Here is a 14,813-nt window from a genome sequence, read left to right on the forward strand (position 1 = left end):
AGGCTCATCCCAGCGCAGGACTGAGGTGCCCCCGAGCAGGGCCGGGAAGGAGGCAGCTGGAGAGGTCGCCCCGCTTCTCTCCCCCTCCGGAGACAGGGAGCCTGGTGCGAATCCTGCCTCCTCCGCTCCTGCTGGGCCTCCGCAAGGCCGACCCTCCCCTCCCCCCACTCGGGCTCTTCGCATGGAGAGGGTGGCTGGGGAGCATGGGACCCGGGATCGAAGCCGGAGGAAGGCCGGCCTAGAGTTTATCCCTCCTGCGCCTCCCTTTGCCCGGGAAGAGCCCCCAACTCACCCGGGGAACGTCTGGATCGCCCCCCGCCAGACTCTCCCGCAGCCTCTCCGCCTCCTGTGGAGACCCGGGGGGTTAAGGAGAGCGAGTGCGGCGTCCTAGAGCGGCAAGCCTTCGTGATGTCATTTCCTTCCCAGCCTCCTCAGGAAAGGCAGCTGTGACGTTCGGCCTCCAGTGGACCAATGGGGAAGCGCATGACGCTACCTTCTCTTAGCAGGAGGCTCCCCCTAGTGGATTGCGCGCAAAGGGCCAGGATTGTAGAAAAGGCGGGAAACAGAGCGCGTCTGAGGGGAAGGGAGAGGGCAGGGATAATGGGCTTCAGAGTAGGAGAAAGGCCCTTCTCCATTGCTCCCTGGCAGACAAAGGCTTCAACGTCTCCAGAGGGGGCACTTTCTCCATCTTCCTCTACTTCCTGTCCAGGAATCGTCTGTGGAGATGGAGAAAAATCTCTCTGGAGGATTTGAACTCGCTTCCCTCAGGAACAGCCGCCCTGAAGGCTGGGCAGAGATTGGAGGAGGCCTCAAAAGGGTCCAAATCCAGTCAGAAACAGCCAGGTGGTCAGAAGAGAAGGACCACGAGGCTCTCTGGGAAACACAGCTTGTGTCTTGCAGTTGTTGAGAACTTTGGTCTTAAGTGGGGGAAGATGGGACACAGCCACAATCAGAAAAATTGAGATTTCTATCGGTTTTCATTTCTTTAATTCAATATATGAAGCTGCCCTTCTCACGTTCATGGCTCTGGGTGTGTAAGAATTAATTCTCAGCTATTTTAATAAAATAATTAATTCAATTAATTAAAGCAATTGGAAAGGTCGAGCGGCTGCTCGTGACCAAGGATATAATGCTGAAGAACAAGAAATCTCAAAGGTAAACCAATTCCAAAATGGAGAAAGAGCTCAAAGTAGTGAATGTTCCAGAACTTTTACCTCAGAATGAGACCATTTGGTGAAGAAATCAAGAGGGGGGGGGGAAATGGCGTCTCATCTGTGACTGGAGAAAGGATGGAATTGCAAAATGGTGACAGGAAAAGAGTGAAAAATGATTTTATGTTTCACCAAACATAATCGAGGAACTATATTTACATATATCCAAGATACATATAAAAGGGAAACAAGCAGGAAGAAAATGTGAAACATCCCAAGAGATCCACTCAGCGTGAATAAATAGATCTATTTCTGTGTTGTATTTGTTTATGTGTACGTAAATACACACATACACTTTGCATGTCTAATTGCACTTGACCAAATAAAGTATTCAATTCAATTCAATATACATATAAGTATACCATATTATAAGTTATTAAAATGGACCAGTTTATTACAATTGTCGTTCCTGTCTATGACATTTCATGATTTTAATTTTGTAATTTTCTGTAAGGTAGTCATTATGAATCCCCAATTGAAAGGTTATTGTATAAAGGGAAGGACCCAGGTCCTTCCGATTCTCTTTTAGATAACATCTCTGCAATACAGTAATTAAGCAATATGCACCCATTGTCTACTTCAGGAACCTCAGCAACTTTCAGACTTTAAGACTTCAACTCCCACAGACAACTTAGGAATTCTGGGAGTTGAAGTCCGTAAGTCTTAAAGTTACCACGTTTAGAGACCTTGGTCTAGTTCAGGGGTGTCAAACTCGTGGTATCACATTATGATCACGTGACATATCACAACTTCCCTTTGCCTAAACCAGGGGTGGGCGTGGCCAGCACATGGCACTGCGAGTTTGACACCCCTGGTCTAGTTAAGCCTGGAGCTCTGATGTAGCCACCAAGTTTCTTGAAGTCACTTCTTGGTCACTTTGAGTTCTGGAGCTCCAATCTCATGGGATCAGGTGTGGGCTCTGAAATTGAATGAGATGATCTCAAAGATCCCCTCACGGTATCCTTCCGTTCCGTGATTTTATGGAAGATTTTATGTTTTAGTCTCCGGGCCTTTATTCAGCCTATGCTAATCTCTGCACTTTTTCCAAAGTCTCAACATCTTTTTTGTAATTTGATAACCAAAATTGGATGCAGTATTCCAGATGTGTTCTTACTAAGGCTTTATAGAGCAGGACCAGGGTGGATAAAAATCAATGATTTTTTTTTAAAAATCAAAAAAATCAGATTTTTTTGATTTAAATCGATTTTTTTGGATCAAATTCATTTTAATAAAATGCTTTGGGAGTAAAAAATCTATCTAAAGATAGTTTCTATTTAAGATACATTAATAATTTAGTTTATTCAGCATGAAATGGAGTTTAGTTATATAGGACGAGGTTGTATATTCTGCAATATTGGGACTCTCGGCGAGTCAATAGCAGATCACAGGAGGAGCCGCTGAGGGACAGAGATGGCAGTTGCTCTTTAAAAATTATGGTTTAAATCAAGCCTTTTTACTAGTGATTTAAATCATATTTAAATAGTGATTTATATCAACTTGATTTAAATCAAATCCACCCTAAGCAGGACTAATACTTCATGTGATTTTGATTCTATGCCTCTGTCCAGTGATGAAGCACCCACAATGTCTAAAGGTGAACTGTTCCACTGGTTAATTGTCCTCACTGTAAAGAAATTCCAGATTGCTTCTTTCCTTGATTAGTTTCCATCCATTTGTTTCTTATCTTGCCCTCTGGTGGTTTGGGGGGAAAATTAGATATTAGATTAACAGAGTTGGAATGGACCTTGTAATTCATCTATTCTAGTCCAACCCCCCACCCAAGCAGGAGACCCTACACCATTTCTGACAAATGAAGTGATGAAGCTCCCACAACTTCTGAAGTCAAGCTCTTTCATTAGTCGATTGTTCTGTCAGAAAAATTCTTGATCAGTTTCCATCCATTATTCCTTGTCTGATCCCTTGGAAAATAGCTAGACTCCCTCGTCTCTGTGGAAGCCCCTCAAATATTGGAACACTGCTATCCTGTCTTCCCTGGTCCCTCTCTTCACTAGACTAGCCATGCCCGGTTCCTATAACCATTCTTATTTTAGTCTTCCGGCCTTTAATCAGTTTAGCTGTTCTTTGCACTTTGCCCAAAGTTTCAACATCTTTTTTGTAATGTGATGACCCAAACAGGATGCAGTATTCCAGGTGTGGTCTTACTAAGGCTTTATGGAGCGGTACTAATACTTCATGTGATTTTGATTCTATGCCTCTGTTTATACAACCAAGGATTGTATGCACTTTTTTTTAACTGCTGCCACACACAGGTGATTCATGCTTAAGTGATCATCCATTCCAACTCCAAGGACCCTTCACAGTTACTATTTTTGAGCCATGTAATCTGTTTTTCCTGCCCAGGTGTAAAATGTTCCTTTTTTCCACATTAAATTTCATTTTCTTGGATTCAACCTTGTCTCCTTTGGATAAGAATGGTACAATATGCAGACATATAAAAATCTATAGAGACATGGTGCGTCAGTGCTTAAAATGCTATACTATAGGCTAATTGCCCACAGCCAGTAATTTGATTTTGACAGGGTCATGGTTCATTCAGCTTCCATCCTTCTGTGGTGGGTAAAATGAGGACCCAGATTGCTGGCGAGCATATGCTGACTTTCTAAACTGCTGAGAGAAAGTTGTAAAGCATTGTGGAGTGGTATATAAGTCTATGTGAATTGCTATTGCTATATAGTTTGTCCTGAGCATGGATCCTTTTATGAGAAGACTACCATTCTGAGCAAAATTCTTTCCACATTTCATGCATTTATATGGTCTCTCCTGTGTGGCTCATTTTATGGCAATTAAGGTGATATTTTTGAGCAAAGGTCTTTCCACACTCCATGCATTTTAAATGGCTTCTCCCGTGTGGATCACCTTATGGCAATTAAGATGGTGTCTCCGACCAAAGGTCTTTCCACACTCCATGCATTTAAATGGCTTCTCCCGTGTGTGGATCACCTCATGTACAGTAAGATGACATTTTTGAGCAAAGGTCTTTCCACACTCCATGCATTTAAATGGCTTCTTCCGTGTGTGGATCACCTCATGTACAGTAAGATGACATTTTTGAGCAAAGGTCTTTCCACATTCCATGCATTTGAATGGCTTCTCCCCTGTGTGGATCCTCTTATGGCAATTAAGATGGTATCTCCGAGCAAAGGTCTTTCCACACTCCATGCATTTAAATGGCTTCTCCCCCGTGTGGATCCTTTTGTGGGTAGTAAGTGCATTTCTATAAGCAAAGGTTTTTCCACATTCCATACATTTAAATGGCTTCTCCCCTGTGTGAATCATATTATGGGAAATAAGATTACCACATTGAGCAAATGTCTTTCCACATTCCATACATTTAAATGGCTTCTCCCCTGTGTGAATCATATTATGGGAAATAAGATTACCACGTTGAGCAAATGTCTTTCCACACTCCAAGCATTTAAATGGCTTCTCCCCTGTGTGGATCCTTTTGTGGGTAGTAAGTGCATTTCTGTAAGCAAAGGTTTTTCCACATTCCATACATTTAAATGGCTTCTCCCCTGTGTGGATCTTATTATGGGAACTAAGATGACCTCTTCGAGCAAAGGTCTTTCCATATTCCATGCATTTATACAGCTTTTCCCCTGTATGGAATTTTTTGTGCATAGTAAGTTCACTGCTACGAGTAAAGGCCTTTCCACACTCCATGCATTTATACAGCTTCTCCCCTGTGTGGATCATCTTATGGCGAATAAAATTACTTCTGTGAGCAAAAGTCTTTCCACATTCCATGCATTTAAATGGCTTCTCCCCTGTGTGGATCACCTGATGTAAAATAAGATGATTTTTTTCAGCAAAGGTTTTTCCACATTCCATACATTTAAATGGCTTCTCCCCTGTGTGGATCCTCTTATGGCGAATAAGATTACTTCTGTGAGCAAAAGTCTTTCCACATTCCATGCATTTAAATGGCTTCTCCCCTGTGTGGATCACCTGATGTAAAATAAGATGATGTTTTTGAGCAAAGGTTTTTCCACATTCCATACATTTAAATGGCTTCTCCCCTGTGTGGATCCTCTTATGGTGAATAAGATTACTTCTTTGAGCAAAGGTCTTGCCACACTCCATGCATTTATACAGCTTCTCCCCTGTGTGAATCATATTATGGGAATTAAGATTAGCACTTCGAGCAAATGTCTTTCCACACTCCATGCATTTATACGGCTTCTCCCCGGTGTGGGTCTTCATATGGGAAATAAGATTACATCTTTGAGCAAAGGTCTTTCCGCAATCCATGCATTTATACAGCTTCTCCCCTGTGTGGAACTTTTTGTGCATCGTAAGAACACTGCTACGAGTAAAGGACTTTCCACACTCCATGCATTTATATGGCTTCTCTTCTGTGTGGATCATCTTATGGCGAATAAGATTACTTCTTTGAGCAAAGGTCTTTCCACACTCCAGGCATTTAAATGGCTTCTCCCCTGTGTGGATCACTTTATGTAAAATAAGATGACTTTTTTGAGCAAAGGTCTTTCCACATTCCATGCATTTAAATGGCTTCTCCCCTGTGTGGATCCTCTTATGGGAAGTAAGATGACCTCTTTGACTAAACATCTTGCCACACTCCATGCATTTAAATGGCTTCTTCCCGGTGTGGATTATTTTATGGCGAATAAGATTACTTCTGTGAGTAAAAGTCTTTCCACATTCCATACATTTAAATGGCTTCTCCCCTGTGTGAATCATATTATGGGAAATAAGATGACCTCTTCGAGCAAAGGTCTTTCCACATACCATGCATTTATATGGTTTCTCTCCTGAGTGGATCCTTTTAGGGGAAATAAGATTACTACGTCTTCTGAACCTGTTACCAGACTCTCTGCATTTGTATACCTTCCCCCCAGTGTGAATCCTTTCATGGGAAGTAAGTTGCCTGCTTTTTCCAAAACATGTTCCACATTCCAAACATTTGTAAGGCTTCTCTTTTGTGTCTATCACTTTTTGAGATGTAAGGAACTTATTTCCAAGAGAAGGAATGAATGTCCCATTGTAACTTTGTCCGGTGTGTCTTCTTATAGCATCTTCTCCTTTGTTTTGGCTTAAATAGTGTTCTTTTACTTGTAATTCAGCTTTGATTGGCTTCATACTATTCCCAATATATTTTTTCCTTATTTTCTCCTGTTGGGCAAGAAAGTCTTGCATCGCAGCATCAGTGGAAGCTGAGCTTTCCTGATTCCAATCATTTGACTGGTTTCTATCATGGGTTTCTAATTCCATTCGAATTCCAAACTTCTCCGTTCCATCTTTAGCATTGATCACTTGGAACAGTTCACAGAAATGTTGATTCTCCTGCCCATTATTACCTTCAAAGCAGAAGAGAAATGAAAATGATAACAAGGTTAGAGAAAAAAAATCAAACGTACAAAGTCAAGTGAATTTCCTTCTGAATTTTTCCAAAATTCCATTATGTTTTATGTTTGCATGCTTACAACGGTGTGATATAGACAGGATGATTTCTATCTTCATGAGTCCTGAAAGCTTTGAAAATATGTAGAAAACATCTCTTTCTTTACAATTATCTAAAGATCTGCAAATCTCAATCAAAGTCTGTTTTGAGTCAAGGAATAATCAGGGGAAACATCCAAGGACGTATAAGGAGAAAACTTAAGATTTACTGGGATGGATTAATTTTAGCAGAGACCTGTGAGAACTAAAACAAATTTGAAAAAAGCTCTTTCTTCCCCGGTGTACCTTGGAGCAGCTACTCCACGGCCTCTGGCAGGCAGGCAGGACTCCCGCTCGGCCAGTTCCTTGATCCCAACGATGAGACTTTGGAGCAAAGTCCCTTGATTGAAGCCTCCTATTGGCTTGTAAACACTCATTGTGCTGAGACTGGAAAGGTTGGGAGGCTTCAAAAATGGCTATTTTGCTGCCCCAAAGTCTCCTCGGCTTGAAAGGGTTTTTTGGCTGGATCTCGTACAGGTTTCCAATTGCAGAGAACCGTGGCCTAAACTACTTTAGTGCGAGATCACACAAGATGATTAGTGCAAGATCTCAAACTAATGATCTTGCGTGATCTTGCACTGCAGTACTTTAGGCCTCTGTTCCCTACAAACTGAGGACTGCACGAGATCCAGGGCAAAAGTCTTTGAAAACAAAGAGGCCTTCCCTTTGTTTGCAAAGCATTTTGCCCTGGATGTATTGCAGCCCTTGGTTAGCTAGGAACAGAGGCCTAAAGTACTGTAGTGCAGTGGTGGAATGTAAAATTTGTTGCTACCGGTTCTGTGGGCGTGACTTGGTGGGGGGAATGTGACTGGGTGGGCGTGGCCAACTTTTTTTTTACTTTTAAAACCGTTTTTTCTACCACCTCTTCAGCTGCAGAGGTTGTAAAAAAATACTTTAAAAGCCTCTGCCGATCAGGCAACTCTGCTGGGATCCTTAGAGGCTTTTAAAAGCATCTTTTCTACAATCTCTTTGGCCGATTTGTCTGATTGACAGAGGCTTTTTTCTTTTAAAAGCCTCTGATGATCTCAGCTGAGTTGCCTGATTGTCAGAGGTTTTTAAAAGAATTTTTTCCTGCAATCTCTTTGGCAGAAGAGGTGGTAGAAAAAATGCTTTTATAGGCCTCTGATAATCCCAGCTGAGCCGTGCGATCATCAGAGGCTTTTTTTTTACTTTTAAAAGCAGTCTTTCGGCTGAAGTGGTTGTAGAAAAAATGCATTTAATAATTTAAAAAAAGCCTCTGATGATTACGCGGCTCATCTAGGCATGGGGGGGGCGGGGGGCAGGGATTTTTGGTACCGGTTCTCCTAACCACCTGCCCTCCTCGCTACCACGTCAGGCGATCCGGTCCGAACCGGGAGCATTTCACCCCTGCTGTAGTGCTAGATTCTGTGAGATCAATAGTGCCAGATTTCCCACTATTGACCTTGCGTATCTCTCACTACTTAAGGCCTCTTTTTTCTGCAAATGCATCCAAGCAGGTAAAGGAATCAACGTCTTGCTATATCCTCGTAAAGTCTAAGTCACACTGCATAAGGTCTTTGTTCTTGAATTGGATTGGGAGAATGCTCTTCCAGGGCCTGAGCATGAAAGTTCTGTTCTCACAAAATTTTGGGAGGTTTCAGAGGACAAATGACAACACATTCCTCTCACATGACCTCATAAAAGCAAACCTCATTCTTTTCAGCCTCCACAGATAAGTTCAAATAGAAATGGAAAAATATAGACTTAAAATAGACACCTAATTTCAAAATCGTCATCAAAAAACCACAACAAATAATGTTCTTTCTGCGCCAACTCAGAAAGCTCAAACTGTGCAAGGAGCTGCTGATCCAGTTCTACAGAGGAATTATTGAGTCTGTCATCTGCATCTCTATAACTGCCTGGTTTGGTTCTGCAACCCAACAAGACAGACACAGACTTCAGAGGATAATTAGAATTGCAGAAAAACAATTACTACCAACCTGCCTTCCATTGAGGACTTGTATACTGCACGAGTCAAAAAGTGGGCTGTGAAAATATTTACAGACCCCTCGCATCCTGGACATAAACTGTTTCAACTCCTGCCCTCAAAAGGACGCTATAGAGCACTGCATGCCAGAACAACTAGACACAAGAACAGTTTTTTCCTGAATGTCATCACTCTGCTAAACAAATAATTCCATCAACACTGTCAAACTAGTTACTAAATCTGCATTACTATTAATCTTCTCATTGTTCTCACCACCCATCTCCTCCCACTTACAACTGTATGACTGTAACCTTGTTGCTGGTATCCTTAAGACTTATATTGACTGTTTGCTGATATATGATTTGATTGCTTACTTGTTCCCTATGACTATCATTAAGTGTTGTAATTTATGACTCTTGACGAATGTATCTTTTCTTTTATGTGCACCAAGAGCGTATGGACCAAGACAAATTCCTTGTGTCCAATCACACTTGGCCAAATAAGTATTGTGTTGTGTTGTGTTCTATTTTATTCTAAAGAAATGGCCCAAAAGCATCTCAACAAAGAGACATTGACTCTTTCCTTCTTTGGAGTACCAGAAGGCCAGATCCTTTCCTTCTCCCTCCCAGGAGACAGTATCTGATTAGTGATTTATTTAATAAAAAACTAACTATAATCTGGCTTCTTGAACTCTCTGATTTGGGACAAAAAAACTTACCGAGGGAGACCACGTTCCTATAGTTTTCAAGCATGACTTCCGAATGCAGGGCTTTTTGATCAGAATCCAGCAGAGACCATTCCTCCTCAGAGAAATACACAGCCACCTCCTCGAATGACACAAGATTCTCCTGAACACGGGAAAAAGAACAGAACAGGAGGATTAGCAAGAGCTGTTCATCTTCATCAATGATTTAGACAAGCTGATAGAAGGGGAACTCATCAAATTTGCCGACAAGACCAAATTGACAGCAATACTAACACTCCACAAGATAAGCTTGAGATATAGAAGGATTGAGAGATTGGCACTTCTAACCAAATGAACTTCAATGGTGAGAAATGTAATGTGCTACATTTAGGAAAGAAAAACCAAATGCACTGCCATAGAATAGGTGATGCCTGGTTCTACAGTAGAAAGTGCAACAGGGATCTTGGAGTCCTAGTGGACAATCGGTTAAACGTGAGCCAGTAGTGTGCTACAGTTGCCAAAAAACACCCAACAGAATCATAGGTTGCATTAAGAGAGAGATAGAATCAAGATCACATGAAGTTGTAGTATCACTTTATAATGCCTTGGTAAGACCACACATAGGAACTTTGCAACCAGTATTGATTGCCATGATGTAAAAAAGATTTTGAGACTCTAGAAAGAGTGCACGGAAGAGCAACCAAGATGATGAAGGGTCTGGAGGCTAAAACATACGATGAACGTTTGCAGGAACTGGGCATGGCTAGTCTAATGAAGAGAAGGATCAGGGGAGACAGGGTAGCAGTGTTCCAATATTTGAGGGGCTGCCACAGAGAGGAGGGGGGTCAAGCTATTTTCCAAAGCACCTGAAGGCCAGTCAAGGAATAATGGATGGAAATTGAACAAGGAGTGATTCTACCTGGAAATAAGGAGACATTTTCTGACAGTGAAAGCAATCAACCCATGGAACAGAAGTTTCCTTCAGAAGACTGCCAACTGCAGAAATGGTGTTAGGGGGTTGGACTAGATGACCTACAAGGTCCCTTCCAACTCTGTTAATCTGTACCTTAGGAGGTTGATAAATTACAAAAAGAAAAGTGGTCCAGCAGTTCCTGCCACTGTCATACGTTTATTCCTAATTCTTCAAGGACGTTAAAAGAAATGCTTCCTGTAAAGGCAAATTTGGAGGAGCACCTAGCAGAACAAGCCAACCAGAGGAAGCTATGCTGGCTGACAGCAACTTCAACCTGCTATTCTGCTGTCCATGTTGTGGAAGGACACAAAAATAATCCAATCCAAACAAGGGAATAGAAGCAGAGAGCATTCTGCACACCCACTTCACTTCCTGAAGGGAGAATACAGATCTAATAATTTTTCCTTTTCTTACTTGATTTAGAGGTTCAGCCAGTGTTTGATCGCTGTCATGAAAACCAGAAAATTTCATTCTTTGTTTCTCTGTAAGAAATAAATAATTTCAAAATAATAATTAACAAAATATTTATTTCCTCAGATAAGCTGGTCCGAAGCCATGAAGGGCTTTAAAGGCGACAACCAGAACCTTGAATCGCACCCGGAAGCAAATTGGCAGCCAATACAGCTCCTGCAGGAGAGTTGATAAACGTGCACACTGGGATCTGCAGAAAACCATTTGGACCACTATGTTTTGCACCAAGTGGAGCCCACATACTCTTCAAGGGCAGCCCCATGTAGAGCCCGTTGCAATAGTTAAAACGGGAACTCCTTCAGGAAGCGCGGGAGAACCCCTTGGAGGGTAGAGCCGAGGATTTTGTACAGTATCTGTATGATAAAATCGCTCAGATTCGGGAACACCTGGACTCTGACGGGGTAGATTCAAGGGGGAGGATGGAGGCAGGTCATGAGAATATTATCTGGGAAGAGTTTTATTCTGTGACTCCTGAAGACGTGGACAGGATACTGAGTAGACTGAATGCTGCCACATGTTTATTGGACCCGTGTCCCTCCTGGCTGGTGCTGGCCTCTCGGGAGGTTACACGAGGCTGGCTCCAGGGGATTATAAATGTTTCCTTGAGTGAGGGTGTCTTCCCTGCCGCCTTGAAAGAGGCGGTGGTGAGACCTCTTCTCAAGAAGCCTTCCCTGGACCCGACAGTGTTGCCTAATTACCATCCAGTCTTCAACCTTCGCTTTGTTGCGAAGGTTGTTGAGAGTGTGGTAGCACGACAGCTCCCTCGGTACCTGGCTGAATCGGCTTATCTGGATCCGTTCCAGTCGGGCTTCAGGCCTGGGTACAGCACGGAAATGGCATTGGCCGCATTGGTAGATGATCTCTGGAGAGCTCGGGACAGGGGTTGCTCCTCTGTCCTGGTCCTATTAGACCTCTCAGAGGCTTTTGATACCATCGACCATGGTATCATGCTGCACCGGCTGGAAGAGTTAGGGGTGGGGGGCATCGTGTTGCGGTGGTTCTCCTCCTTTCTCTCCGATCGGTCGCAGTCTGTGTTGGCACGGGGGCAGAGGTCGACCCCGAGGCCCCTTGTATGTGGGGTGCCACAAGGGTCGGTCCTGTCACCCCTTCTGTTCAACATTTATGTGAAGCCGCTGGGTGAGATCATCCGTGGTTTTGGGGTGAAGTACCACCAATACGCTGATGACAATCAGCTGTACATCTCCACCCCGGACCACCCCAACGATGCCCTTGAAGTGATGTCCCAGTGCCTGGAGGCTGTAAGGATCTGGATGGGGAGAAACAGGCTCAGGCTCAACCCATCCAAGACTGAGTGGCTGTGGTTTCCGACATCCCGATATAGTCAGTTGGTGCCATCACTGACTATTGGGGGCGAGTCGTTGGCCCCCACTGAGAGGGCTCGCAACTTGGGTGTCCTCCTGGACTCACAGCTGTCTTTAGAAGAGCATTTGACGGCTGTGGCCGGGAAGGCATTTCATCAGGTTCGCCTGATTTGCCAGTTGTGTCCCTTTCTGGATCGGGACTCGTTAAATACGGTCACTCATGCCCTCGTCACTTCCCACCTGGACTACTGCAATGCTCTCTACATGGGGCTCTCCTTGAGGAGTACCTGGAGGCTACAGCTGTTCCAGAATGCGGCTGCGCGGGTGGTTATGGGAGCGACGTGGTGCTCCCATGTGACCCCCCCTCCTGCGCGAGCTGCACTGGCTCCCGGTGGTCTTCCGGGTGCACTTCAAGGTTTGGTTACCACCTTTACACCGCTCCATGGCTTGGGACCGGGGTATCTACGAGACCGCCTTCTGCCACCAGTAGCCTCTCACCGACCAGTACGCTCCCATAGAGAGAGGCTTCTTAGGGTGCCGTCGGTCAAACAGTGTCGACTGGCGGCCCCCAGGGGGAGAGCCTTCTCTGTGGGGGCACCTGCCATCTGGAACGACCTCCCCCTGGAGATATGGAAACTGGAAATAACTGGAAACCAAGTCGAGTAATTTTGTCTTCCAGAAAAATCGCCCAATTCCTCTGCACACCCTTTCAGGTGGACCTCAATCTCCTCCTTCCCCCAAGAGCAGGAGGCTCACCTAAAGAGGCCCGCTGGGCAATTATCTGCAGATGCAATTAGTGCAAAGAAGTATAAATAGGAGAAAGTATTGTATAGAAGAGAAGAGAGCGTGAAGTTAAGACAGATGAGTAATTGGAGGATCTTCAATTACCTCCTGAGGTGTCCTGAGTTTGATCTTCCCAAGGGATCCTCCTGAAAAATAACCCCTGAAGGGGAGTTGATGGATTCTTCTTTCTCTCAGGATCTCTGATCTCCACAGTGCAGCACTTCCAATAGGAAGAAGGATGGAAGAAGCAGAATTAATGCACATCACATGACATAAAGTGGATTCCTATATTCAGAACGCCACCTCAAAGCCCCCAATATCCATCAGGGTGGCTGAATGAGAAAACAATGGAACAATGTCCTACAAGAATTGGTGGGACATTGCCACATATTATGAATGTCAGAGAGGTTTGGGAAGGAGGGGTGAAGTATTAAAGCAGATTCTCTATTCTCTTTTGAATTCTTACCTGCAACTCATCCTGCTCCTTCTCGTCCTCTGCCTGGCTCAGGAGGAAGCCTTCAGCCAGGGCCACCGCCTGAGAGCTGGTCTCTGCTCCATATTCCTGCACCCAGTTCTCCATCTCTGGGGCAGAAGAGCCAGGAATTGCTGTTGGGTCTCCAGGTGCCTTTTCCTTCACGGGACCATTTCTGGGGCTGCAGGACTGATCCCTCCAAGGGATTCCGCTCTTTTTCTTCTTCCCCCAAGAGAAAAGTTTGCCTTGCAAAGACCACAAATGGCTTCCAGTTTCTGTATCTGAGATGGGAAGAAAAAATAAATATTAAGAATTAGAAAGTGGAATTCAGCCACTGAGCGACCTTCCCCCAACCTCCCCGGAGCCCCAAGAGGCTCATCCCAGCGCAGGACTGAGGTGCCCCCGAGCAGGGCCGGGAAGGAGGCAGCTGGAGAGGTCGCCCCGCTTCTCTCCCGTCCGGAGACAGGGAGCCTGGTGCGAATCCTGCCTCCTCCTCGCCCGGCTTCTCTCCCCTCCTGCTGGGCCTCCGAAGGCCGACCCTCCCCTCCCCCCACTCGGGCTCTTCGCATGGGACCCGGGGTTGAAGCCGAAGGAGGGCCGGGCTAGAGTCTCTCCCTCCTGCGCCTCCCTTTGCCCGGGAAGAGCCCCCAACTCACCGGGGGAACGTCTGGATCTCCCCCCGCCAGATTCTCCCGCAGCCTCTCCGCCTCCTGTGGAGACCCGGGGGTTAAAGAGAGCGAGTGCGGCGTCCTAGAGCGGCAAGCCTTCGTGATGTCATTTCCTTCCCAGCCTCCTCAGGAAAGGCAGCTGTGACGTTTGCCCTCCAGTGGACCAATGGGGAAGCGCATGACGCTACCTTCTCTTAGCAGAAGGAGGCTCCCTCTGGTAGATTACGCGGAAAGGGCCAGGATTGTAGAAAAGGCGGGAAACAGGAGCGCGTCTGAGGGGAAGGGAGAGGGCAGGGATGATGGGCTTGAGAGTAGGAGAAAGGCCCCTCTCCATTGCTCCCTGGCAGACAAAGGCTTCAACGTCTACAGAAGGGGCACTTTCTCCATCTTCCTGTCCAGGAATCGTCTGTGGAGATGGAGAAAAATCTCTCTGGAGGATTTGAACTCGCTTCCCTCAGGAACAGCCGCCCTGAAGGCTGGGCAGAGATTGGAGGAGGCCTCAAAAGGGTCCAAATCCAGTCAGAAGCAGCCAGGTGGTCAGAAGAGAAGGACCAGGAGGCTCTCTGGGAAGCACAGCTTGTGTCTTGCGGTTGTTGAGCACTTTGGTCTTAAGTTGAGGAAGATGGGACACAGCCACAATCCTGACCAAGGAAATAATGCTGAAGAACAAGAAATCTCAAAAGTAAACCAAATTCCAAAAAGGAGAAAAAGCTCAAACTAGTGAATGTTCCAGAACTTTTACCTCAGAATGAGACCATTTGGTGAAGAAATCAAGATGGGGGGGAATGGCGTCTCA

The 14,813-nt window shown here is 45.0% G+C and overlaps 2 protein-coding genes across 10 annotated transcripts in view; both read right to left on the bottom strand.

Moving 5' to 3' along the window:
* Positions 1-14,813, bottom strand: part of LOC132710762 (uncharacterized) — a 139,707-nt gene that overhangs the window by 35,569 nt on the left and 89,325 nt on the right. Inside the window, exon 1 of one of the 7 annotated variants that reach the window (XM_087884789.1) lies at positions 293-418. The exons of 3 other annotated variants lie outside the window; for them this stretch is intronic. The gene's annotated coding sequence lies outside the window, so the exon portion shown is untranslated. Of the gene's footprint in view, positions 1-292; positions 3,005-14,813 lie in introns of those variants that run through there. 3 more of the 7 variants (XM_087884788.1, XM_087884791.1, XM_087884790.1) reach the window with 3 other exon arrangements.
* Positions 1,465-14,811, bottom strand: LOC117658308 (uncharacterized). Of its 3 annotated transcripts, XM_087884814.1 has the most exons (6): positions 14,006-14,811; positions 13,344-13,630; positions 12,983-13,097; positions 10,716-10,783; positions 9,362-9,491; positions 1,465-6,553 (listed from the first exon to the last, which is right to left on the bottom strand). In XM_087884814.1, exons 2-6 carry the CDS (start codon positions 13,455-13,457, stop codon positions 4,062-4,064), a joined length of 2,919 nt encoding a protein of 972 aa, XP_087740940.1. In that variant the 5' UTR covers positions 13,458-13,630; positions 14,006-14,811; the 3' UTR covers positions 1,465-4,061. The 3 variants fall into 3 exon arrangements, with proteins under 3 accessions (XP_087740940.1, XP_087740942.1, XP_087740941.1); XM_087884816.1 differs by lacking the exon at positions 10,716-10,783 and having other exon boundaries at positions 14,006-14,120; XM_087884815.1 differs by lacking the exon at positions 14,006-14,811 and having other exon boundaries at positions 13,344-14,003.

This window comes from Pantherophis guttatus, chromosome 2 (assembly GCF_059756535.1).
Source record: "Pantherophis guttatus breed Tessera chromosome 2, ASM5975653v1, whole genome shotgun sequence".
Taxonomy (NCBI): domain Eukaryota; kingdom Metazoa; phylum Chordata; class Lepidosauria; order Squamata; family Colubridae; genus Pantherophis; species Pantherophis guttatus.

Bases quoted from the DNA above. Each gene is read 5' to 3' on its own strand.
- LOC117658308 (XM_087884814.1), bottom strand. From the start codon at position 13,457: ATGGAGAACTGGGTGCAGGAATATGGAGCAGAGACCAGCTCTCAGGCG. The intron at 10,784-12,982 runs GTAATTGAAGAT...TATTTCTTACAG, and splicing joins AACTCAGGACACCTCAGGAG to AGAAACAAAGAATGAAATTT. The intron at 6,554-9,361 runs GTAAGTTTTTTT...TCTGCTTTGAAG, and splicing joins TAGGAACGTGGTCTCCCTCG to GTAATAATGGGCAGGAGAAT.